This window comes from Prionailurus bengalensis, chromosome B2 (assembly GCF_016509475.1).
Source record: "Prionailurus bengalensis isolate Pbe53 chromosome B2, Fcat_Pben_1.1_paternal_pri, whole genome shotgun sequence".
NCBI classification, from domain to species: domain Eukaryota; kingdom Metazoa; phylum Chordata; class Mammalia; order Carnivora; family Felidae; genus Prionailurus; species Prionailurus bengalensis.
Window position 1 is genome coordinate 18,179,254 of NC_057349.1, and position 11,233 is coordinate 18,190,486.

At 43.3% G+C, this 11,233-nt stretch overlaps 1 protein-coding gene across 1 annotated transcript in view; it reads right to left on the reverse strand.

Moving 5' to 3' along the window:
- Positions 1 to 10,800, reverse strand: part of GCNT2 (glucosaminyl (N-acetyl) transferase 2 (I blood group)) — an 84,810-nt gene extending 74,010 nt beyond the window's left edge. The window contains exon 1 of the mRNA XM_043590839.1: positions 9,267 to 10,800. Within this exon, the coding sequence (XP_043446774.1) occupies positions 9,267 to 10,191 (925 nt within the window). The 5' untranslated portion in view covers positions 10,192 to 10,800. The remainder of the gene's footprint in view (positions 1 to 9,266) is intronic.
- Between the last annotated feature and the right edge of the window lie 433 nt (positions 10,801 to 11,233).

Sequence of the window (11,233 nt, forward strand, 5' to 3'; positions counted from 1 at the left end):
GGATGGAACTGGAGGGTATTATGCTCAGTGAAATTAGTCAGAGAAAGACAAATATCCTACGGCTTCACTCATAGGAGGACTTTAAGAGACTAAACAGATGAACATAAGGGAAGGGAAGCAAAAATAATATAAAAACAGGGAGGGGGGTGCGCCTGGGTGGCGCAGTCGGTTAAGCGTCCGACTTCAGCCAGGTCACGATCTCGCGGTCCGTGAGTTCAAGCCCCGCGTCAGGCTCTGGGTTGATGGCTTAGACCCTGGAGCCTGTTTCCGATTCTGTGTCTCCCTCTCTCTCTGCCCCTCCCCCGTTCATGCTCTGTCTCTCTCTGTCCCAAAAATAAATAAACGTTGAAAAAAAAATTTTTTTTAAACAGGGAGGGGGACAAAACAGAAGAGACTCGTAAATATGGAGAACAGAGGGTTACTGGTGGTGGGGGGTGGGGGGGAGTGGGAAAGGGGATGGGCTAAAGGGGACACTAAGGGGCACTAAGGAATCTACTCCTGAAATCATTGTTGCACTAGATGCTAACTAATTTGGATGTAAATTTAAAAAATAAAATTAAATTAAGAAACAGAAAAAAAATGTGAAGAAAAAAAGGATTGTCCTCACTGTAGAAAATCTTGTATTAGACAAGCTCAACAGGGCTCCTCTGTCCGACTCATCCGCTCCTCAGTCAACATTATACGGGAACTCCGCAGAATGATAAGGCTAGGCACATATCTCAGTCCTGGTGCCCATCATTGAGTTCACGTTCTCGCATCTGGGGCACGTGTGGTAGGTGGGAACCTGAGATCCACGCATTTAGTTAAAATGCAGGGAGGAGACATTAGAATCCACCGAGGAGTAGAGTTGGTGGGGAGGGTGACTGCCTCTGTGGGGGAGGAAAGGAGAAGGGAAACTTCTCTGAGGAAGTGACATATCAGCTGAATCTTAAGAAGTGCCGAGCACGAACAGGGAGAGTGAAGAACATTCTAGAACAAGGGGATGGTACCCAGCAAGGGTGGAGAGACCATTTGTCTTTGGACCAATCTAGATGACAGAAGCCTGGCAGAGTGGGAGGCTTTCAACCAGTCACGGAACCCTCCTTCCTAATAAGAGGAAAGAGAAACCAACTTCTTAAGGCTCTACACATTTGACATGGCTAAGAAAAGCTACAGCTGGGGGAGCGGGAGGGTCACCTCATGGGCCACAGACCCCATTTCTAGCAAAATATCCCTGCACCTTCCAAACCAAACGTTCATGGTTTTTGGGGTTTTTTTTTTTTTTTAATTTGTTTCTTTGTTTGTTGTCACACACAGAAGTTTTGGAATAGTAACACTCAACCTTCAAAAAATCAGTATCTAAGAAGTTAGTCTGTGTCCCCTCTTTTTGAACACCGAGTTCCTACAATGTGCCAAATCCTTCCAACAGGCTGACAAGGAGCCAAGATGTCTGCTTTAAATCCCACCAGCAAATAGCAGCCACCTCTGACTCCCGGGGGTAAACAGATCTTTAGATCATTTATTCAACGCACTTCACAGACCTCTTAAGTCTGGAATGCATTCTAATTGACCCCTGACTCCAGTTCTGTGAGGCCTGATGGCCCTTACTTTTTCTTTCTCTTCAATCTACTTTGATCTTCCTCGGTATAAAATTAAGATGAGTTGCCGAAGAAAGAGATGTAATTTCTGAACATTAAGGATTCATAATATTTTCATTACATTGATTAAGTCCAAATATTAGTATCTTAATTTAATGAAGTTAGGGTCATGTCTCTGGTTCTTCCTCAGAAATCCCAGAAGATGGCATAATTAACAAAGCAAACTTGTTCATGTACATCATCATTATTAGGCCAACTATTTTTGAGACTAATACTTGGGGCTATGTAAAATGCACATTAATCAACTAAACTACATTGTAGGGCAATTTCTGATTTGCAGAAATTATAATCTTTTTAAAAACTCAAAAAAAAAAAAAAGCCAGTCAAAATCTCCAGCGGTCCTTGGTTCCGTTGGGTCATCAGAAGCAAGTAAGCTTGTTATTCCATAACTTATAACATAGAAGACACTGTATTTCTAAGTGCCCTGTTCCTATCAGGGTGAAATTGGCAAGATGACACAGGTCTGAATTATCCTCTTGAGAGAAAAGAACCGGGAAAAAATAGCCTAACTTCATGAGGAAGGATAAATAGAAAATTCAGGAGAGAATATGAGCCACAGAACACCCCAAGAACAAATCCATTGATCAGGGAAGGAGGGCAGACAAAAATACAGCACAGATGGGACCATTCACAGGTTACAAACTACTTCCCCCTGACGTGCCCCCATCTCTTCTGGAGAAAAAAAAAAACCCTAATACTAGCATTTCCTTGATTATCTACATAAAGGTGAAGTCTGTCACACCATTTATCCTCTTCTCAAGAGACCACATTTCCTTGAAAAGAACTGATTCCCCATTCACCGATTCCCTTTCCTGTAAGTTGACAAAAATTGGTATTTTCTAACAGATACATGAAGAGATTGTTCAAGCTACCTGTAAGGCTTACCTCCCCAAACTTTCCCCCCACTGCAAGCCCACCCCTTACGCCCAGTGGATCTTGGAAGCTCCGTGAACATAATGCGTTTGAGGAGCATGAATTCGGTCTGGGTCTAGAAGATATCAGCCCAGTCACTGGGGCCACAAGCATGAGTTCCCAGGACCATTGTGACTCAGATCCGCTCTTCCCTGACTCAAGAGCTTGGCATCTCAACATCGCATTTCTATAAAGACTGGAACTAAAGAGATCAGTCAATCTCAGATAATGGTAGAGTCAAGCTAGTATGGAATCTACAGCAACAGGCCTCCCCTACCAAGGGCATTGGGGTACATGGATGGCACAGAAAACCATCAGCTCTGGTCCATAGGCTAGCTCCAGGGGGAGAGAAAAATGAGAAGCAGGGAGTCTGCCTTCCAGGTCCATGATCTCCAGTTTTCTTCATTTCTCTGTTTCATCCCCCCCAGGCACCATGACATTCCTTTCCGACCCCCACCCCCCACCCCATCTCCAACAAAACCTGCTGTCAGGTTTCTTTTTTTCACTCATTCAGATTTTAATGTGAATTCCAAAGAAACTCCCACGGAATCATATTACGAATGCTCCTTTGTAGCAAGTGAGGCAGAAATCATTGGTCAGTTTTTAAATCTTTAAATCCAAGGAACATTCCACCAGCACAACACCCCCTAAAAGTCCCTAACCCAGGCAAAACCACGCAACCCAGGTGAGCAACTCAGAAGTAATTCAGAAGGAAAGTGGAGGTGTCTACAGATGGATCTTTTCCGCAACTGGAAACCATGCCCAGCTATGTCAGAGGATTAAGAGGGTGCCATCTTGTTGCGGACTGGAATAAAGAGAAGAGGTGGGGGAGGAGAGAGTTTAGAGGGGGGCGGGAGATGGAGGTAGAGAGAGGAAGCAGGAAGGGCAGGAAGCCCTGACTTCACAACAGCTTGTGAAATTTATTAGGCAACTTCTTTATTTTTTTAAATTTCTATTTATTGGGGGTGGCGGGTGGGGAGCAATCACTTCAAGACCACACGCGAACCCCCTTTCTGTGCCCCTTTTGTCCTCCTGAGCACCTTCTCCTCTGGACTAGGCACAAGTTCTTCCCTTCTGAGGCTTTCCAGAGGACCTGCTGCTCCTTAAGGAACTTACTATATGGACAGGGGGGGCCACGTCTCGTTTTGTGCTTTAAGCCACATGACCCGGCCACCCTGGTCACGCTGACTGCAGCAACTTGGGACCCAGATGAAGGTCAGTCATCTATAGAGAAGGCCGGGGCACCCTACGAAGTGATGCGAAATGAGAACAGAGATGATCACCCGTGCCATTCCCACGTGACGCAAAGCAAGACTCTGGGTGTATCTGAAGGGGACACGGCGAGAAATTGGTATAAACAGAACGGCACAGACTCTGGCAGCAGAGTGGAAAGACGCAGAAAGTATAAGCCATGGGGCAGGGGGCACCAGAGACGAGTGGAAGCTCTGAGGCAGGGGTAGGAATTTCAGATAAGGAAAAAGAAGCAGGCGAAGCAAAGGAAGGGAACAGGGATGAAGACGCTGGGACACAAGCGTGGCTGACTTCTCAACGTTGCTGCGATGGCGTTGCTATCATGCGACCATTTTACCCAGAGTGGGGAGGGTGCCTGGTACATGTACACCCGTTACCATAGCTCCCAGCCACGTGTCCAAATGATATTTGGGGTATACGGGGTTAAATAGAATATATTACTTAAATTAATGGCACCTGTTGATTTTTCTTGCTCTCTAATGTGGCTGCTGGAAAATCTAAAACTACATTTATGGGGGCACCTGGCTGGCTCAGTCAGTTAGGCGTCCGACTTCGGCTCAGGTCATGATCTCACGGTTCGTGGGTTCGAGCCACCCCTCCCGTCGGGCTCTGTGCTGACAGCTCGGAGCCTGGAGCCTGCTTCGGATTCTACATCTCCCGTGTCTCTCTGCCTCTCCCCTCCTCGCGCGCTCTCTCTCTCTCTCTCTCTTAAAAATAAACATTAAAAAATAAAAAATAAAATAAAATTACATTTATGACTCACAGTATATTTCCACTGGGTGGCGTTGCTCTAGTTCCCCATGAGGCCATTTTGTCTGTGAGATTTCTTTCCCCTGACCTGTGACTTCTTTGAGAAGCCTAATAAGCCCCCAATCGCTACAGTCAACTACAATAATCTTAAAATATCCTAAACAACCAACCACCAATTCGTCTGTCAACTAGAAGTGCCCTCAAAATAGAACGGACTCAGATTTCCACACAGCAAGAGCAGTAGTTAAACAAGACAGCCACTTAAGTTTTCGGTTCCCTTCCCTCCTCATGACCAAGCACTATACTCAGGCCCGCCCCAGGGAAGGGACACTGGCTTCCAGAAAGGATCCGACATACACATAAGACAGAAACGACTTCAAGGGCTCACTCCTCTACATTTTTGAAAAGCATGGAACAGCACATTTGTTTTCCATTGTTTCACTGATCTGTAACTGCTAACCAGAGGTGTAAAAGTCCATTTCCAACCAGATAAATCAGGTTGAGAAGCTGGGGTGTCTGATTAGAATCCTCCTTTAGAATCGCAGACCCTCGGAGTGGAAGAGACAAGGCCATCTTGTCTAACACTTGATAAATGAGGCGCCTTTACAGCATTTCTCCTTCTCTGTGTCTCCATGTCCCTTGGGTTTGTGCACCACTGAGGAAACTACCCATTCTAATCCCAGACTGATGGGTTTTTATATCTCCCACCACTAACCCTGGATTCTTCTCCCAAATGCCCAAATCTTTTCATTATGTGAAGATAGCGATTCTTCTTCAAATCTTTTTCAGATCGAATATGCTTTTTGTTTGTCTTGGTCCTCTGTAGAGAAAAAATGGGGTTTGGCCTCTTTCCAAAGCTATCTTTGGAAGCTGCTTTGTCAATGCCTCCCTTAAAGCATGGTGATTATACCTGAACAGTCTGCATCATACTTGATCCCAGCAACATGTAAGAGAGAAGTGGGGCTTTTACCTCCTTCATTCTGGACACTGAATTCCACATAGACAACTATATGGTCATGACTCCCCCACCACACTTTCTTGAGTCCTGATTTCTTTTATCTCTACAACGTCACGTCTTCCAGCTTTTGGAAAACCACATTTTAAAAAGCACTCTATGCGATATCACCTCACACCTGCTAGAATGGCTGTTTATCAAAGGACAAGAAATACCAAGTCTTGACGAGGATGTGGAGAAAAGGGAACCTTCTTGCACTGTCGGTAAGACTGTAAGTTGGTGCAGCCACCAGGGAAAACAATATGGAGGTTCCTCCAAAAATTAAAAATAAAACTATCCTATGATCCAGCAATCCACTTCTAGATATTTATCTGAAAAAAACAAAAACACTAGATGAAAAAGATATGGCAGTCCATGTTCACTGCAGCATTATTTACGATAGCCAAGACATGGAAACAACCTAAGTATCCGTAAGTGGGTGCATGGATAAATAAATAAATGTCGTCGAGGTCCATCCATGTTGTCACGAATGGCAAGATTTCATTCTTTTCTATTTTTTTATGGCTGAGTAACATTTATATAAAAAAATATATATTTAAATATATATTTAATATATATAAAATATATTTATATATAATATATAGATTATATATATTTAATATATATATAATATATTTATATAGATTATATTTATATATTAATATATTTAAATATACATTATATTTTATGTAAATATATAAGTAATATATAAATAATATAGTTATTACTTATGTATACTTATATATTATATAAATATATAAATAACATATTTTTAAATATATATTTAAATTTTTATATATATTAATATTTTTTATATATAAATGTTACTCAGCCATAAAAAAAATAGAAAAGAAAGAAATCTTGCCATTCTTGACAACATGGATGGACCTTGAAGACATTATGCTAAATGAAATAAGTCAGACAAAGAAAGACAAATACCATATAATCTTATTTATATGTGGAATCTGGGAAAAACAACACCACCCCCACCAACAAAACAGTCACAGATACAGAGACCAGATTTATGGTTTCCAGAGATTGGGGGGGGGGAGTAGGCAAAATGGGTAAAGGTGGTCAAAAGTTGCAAACTTCCAGTTTTAAAATAAATAAGTTTGGAGTGTGTTCAGCATGGTGACTGCCGTTAATGACAGCATTTTGTATTGTGGGGGCCAAGGACGGTCCACTTCAAAATGTGCCATTTTGGCATTTTGATTATTTTGAATAAAAGTTACTTAAGAAAGAGACAGTGTTGGGGCGCCTGGGTGGCGCAGTCGGTTGGGCGTCCGACTTCAGCCAGGTCACGATCTCGCGGTCCGTGAGTTCGAGCCCCGCGTCGGGCTCTGGGCTGATGGCTCAGAGCCTGGAGCCTGTTTCCAATTCTGTGTCTCCCTCTCTCTCTGCCCCTCCCCCATTCATGCTCTGTCTCTCTCTGTCCCAAAAATAAATAAACGTTGAAAGAAAGAGTCAATGCAAAAACAACATCCTGACCCTCGCCTTTCCCCTTTGTGTCCAGAAAGCAGGAAGTAAATCTCCCATGTGAAAGCTACTTTCCCTGTATCAGGAGATGAAGACACATCCTTATCAACAGAGGTAGGAAATTCAGAGCTGAGAAGAATATATAAACAAACCTTGGTACTTCTATTAATTCACTACCTCAGCCCAAATCCTGTTTAGAATTTCTTACTGATTGAAGCTTCCCAAAATAAGTTTTCTTTGTCCTGTCAATTCCTCACAGATTTATTGTCTCTTTGTCTAAAATGTATAAAAGTTGGATGCCCTTGTCATTTCTCTGGGTCTCACTTTCATTACTGGGTCTCTTCATGCCCTAATTAAATTTTGGGTTTTTTTCCCCCCTTCTCGTTAATTCCTCTCGTGTCAAATGAATTTTTAGACCAGCCAGAAGAACTTTGAAGAGAAGAGGTAAATTTTTTCCTCTCTGACAATATATTTGAAAATTGCTATTCAGAAAGCTCTTAAAAGTTCTCATCACACATACAAACAAGTTCTCATCACGGGAAAAATAAAATTTATAGTGGTAACCATTTTGCAATATCTACAAACAGTAAGCCATGCTTTATACCTGAAATTAATAGGTTATATATCAATTATACCTCAATTAAAAATAAATCTTAGGGGCACCTGGGTGGCTCAGTTGGTTAAGGGTCTGACTTCAGCTCAGGTCGTGATCTCACGGTTCGTGAGTTCAAACCCCACATCAGGCTCTGTGCCGACAGCTCAGAGCCTGGAGCCTGCTTCGGATTCTGTGTCTCCTTCTCTCTCTGCCCCTCCCCCGCTCACACTCTGTCTCTGTCTCTCAAAACTAAATAAACATTGAAAAAATTTTTTCTTTTAAATAAAAATTTTAAAAAACCTTAAAAATAAATAAAGAGGTTGTTTTCAAGTGGTTGGGGAGAAAAAACAGGTTTCTAGGTCTATGAAGTTTTGTATAACAACATCTAAAACAGGCACCTGGTTCGCAGCCCTGGGCGTCTCTGAGAATTACCTGGACACGGAATGAATGAACACTTAAGGCGAGGTCCACCCAGGTGGTCAGGCCCTTTGGGAAGTGGTACTTGGCCTTAATGAAGCAACAAGCTCAAGAAACCGTGAATCTGATCATCATATTGATTCCAGTTGCTTTTCCCTTGGCTGTGAATCTGAATTCCTATTTTGATTTGAACTAGCAAGACTGAATCAGTTCAGTGTAGACAACTTAAGATCATTCAACTCATTTAGAACGTGGACCAAAGGGAAGGTACCGTTAATTTAGTAACCACTGAGAGCTAATTGAAATCGAGTTAAAGGAATACCAGGCTTACGAGACCTGGTTTATACAATTGGCAGGATCGCGTGCTAGCTGGGTACCTTGAGCACATTCATGCAATCACATTCCTTTAAGGCCCTCTAAATGTCTGGTTTGATTCCAGGAAAGAACTTGCAAATAAAAAATTTTGAAGTCGTCCCCTGCTCCCATGTTGAAAGGATGGGAATTTGCAACAGGAGCAAAAGCATTATTAAAATGTCCGAGGGTGCCTGGGTGGCTCAGTCGGTTAGGCGACCGACTTTGACTCAGGTCACGATCTCACAGTTTGTGAGTTCCAGCCCCGCGTCGGGCTCTGTGCTGACATTTCAGAGCCTGGAGCCTGCTTCGGATTCTGTGTCTCCCCCTCTCTCTACCCCCTCCCCTGCTCACACTCCGTGTCTCTCTGTCTGTCAATAATAAATAAACGTTAAAAATTAAAAAAAAAAAAGTGTCCGAACTGCCATTCAGATTTACTTTATGAGCTTTACTCCCGATTATAAATAACATCACCCTTAAAGGAGAATTGGGTTTGATCTTTTATAGGCACAGCCAGCTTTCCCCTCAACCCTTTGCCCTGTCTCGAGACTGCCGCACACATTTGAAGTGAGTCTACGGATCCAAAAAGGCAGCGTGGCATAGCAGCAAAATCAAGTCAGACGGTTGAGCTCTAGCTCTGCCCTGCTCATCACAATGTCTCAGTTTCCTCATCTGTGCCATGGACATGAGTCGGATCATGAGTTACATCTGGGAGCAGAACTGCTGGAAAGATTTTTTGATTAACATTTAAAACGGTAACGGTCTTCCCCATTCAACATTTTTGGTTTTTTTTTTTTTTTTTACTATTTTTGAAAGCGGTTTATTCAGTACCGATCGTGCAACGTTTACTCACAAGAACAAAAGTTAAGAGACACACACGTACCTGGAATCCTATTGAGCGTCACCCAGAAATGTTCATCGGGGCTATAGGTGTCCTTGGACCAGGAAAGCAAGTCGAGTGCGTGCTGATCTTGGAGAACAAAGTTGGCGAATTCCCTCGTGAGGGCCACATAGGCAGTGCCGAAGTAAATGGTCATGTTGTGGGGAGGTGGAGGTTTTAATTTTGTCGTTTTAATCACGTAGGAGTTTTTTTGGTGTAATAGTTCTTGGTGGACGTATTTAGTCCGTCCGATAGCATGACTGGGGGGCAGCACCCCCGGGGTAATGTTTTTCCCTTTAAATCCTTTCAGATACTGAACTATCTCCTTGTTGGTTTTCAGGGGGAAATCTTGCCCACACATGTTGATGGCATACCTCCATGGCACCTCGGAGGCCGTGAGATCTTTGATGCAGTTCAGGTCGGCCTGGAGCCTGGAAATCCCACCATAGACCACCGGCTCCATTTTAGAAGCCAGAAAAGCATTTGGGAAGCAGTTTAGTAATTGCTTCACCGCATTTTTAAATGTGTCCGTCGCCTTTTCATCCACGTGAACACAGTAGACGTTTTGGGGCATGTAAATCGCCCTAAAGAGTCTCTCAAAAGTGCCAAAGTCTTTGTGGATGGTCACTGTGTAAGCCAAAGGGAACCCCGCTTCTTCCTTAGAGAGCGTTTCTGTTATATAGTGACTTTGAGCCATGTAGTCATAGCAGGTAGATTCACGGAGGGTAGTTTTCAGGGCATTCTCTGTTGGGTAAAAAACCTTCCCCTTAAAAATCTGATGACAGACTTCTGCTAACAGCGAGGCATTGGACAGAGAAGCCCTCAGAAAACGCTTATCCTCCCTTAACTCGTTCTTATAAACAAATACAAAGATCAGGGCCATGATAAGAGACACACTAAAAAGACAATGCTTCGAAGAGACCATCATTCAAAGCCAGAAAGTGAGTAAACGCCTCTTGAGATCAGATCAGAGTGTAGATATATTTAACTTACATTGCCTCCGGAATCCATAAATCATCCTCTGGGGACTCGCAATTCTGATCGACTGCTCTGGGCCCTTCCAGGCGACGGTTTTGTCCTTTTTCTTTCTTCCTTTCTGGCTCATTCGCGGCTGTGTTTCATTTCAACCTCTCTATGACACATTTCTGAAGTAGCTCCTGGGGACATCTGCTCTGCTCTCTCTCCGGTGAACCTGCCACCTGTTACCACACGAAAACCAGCCGCCTCGGGAAGATTCTGATTCTGATGTGTCCCCCCGTCCCCACATTAAAATCACCGAAGGGTGAGGTCACCATTCTGCAAGTGATCCCTCTAAGATTTCTACCGTAGCTTCTTCTCCCGGCCAAAGGTTGCCCACTATGTCAGCTCCCCAACTTCCTGTTAATCATTGCGTTCAACTGACTGACTTTGTTTGCTTAAACAGCACTGCCAAGTTAAAAGCTTCAGCTCTAAGCATGTGAACACTGCCTGGAGAGACACTCTGTCAATAAATATTTAGTGCTTAAAAATTAATTGCTTAACCCTGTCTTTTTCCACACACACACCCTCCTCCCTATATTGGCCGGCTGTGCTATTTTAGCAAGGCATATGACTGGCTGCTGAGCCAAATTCTTTCCAGGGCTTAATTTTCTCTGCGGCGAGGTGAGGTCCTTTAAAAGGTACATTAGCAAACTTACGTCACCGCCTAACTTACTACACAAAGCGACTGGGGGACTTGGTGAATAAAGGTTAATTAAAAAAAAAAAAGCCACCCCCAAAAGGAACAGTTGTGGTTACCCAGAAATTGTGTAAAGGCTAAAACTGAAGTTAGTGAAATGTCAGGTTGATTTCACACCCGGCCCAAGTTGGGTACCCTTGGAGTAGACTGACCCCGAGGGGTAGGAGAGAAAGGTTGTCTCGGTCTGGGAGGTTCCAGAACTCAAGGAGAGAGGCTTTACAAACGTACGAGCGCTTCCAAAGGAGTATCCTGT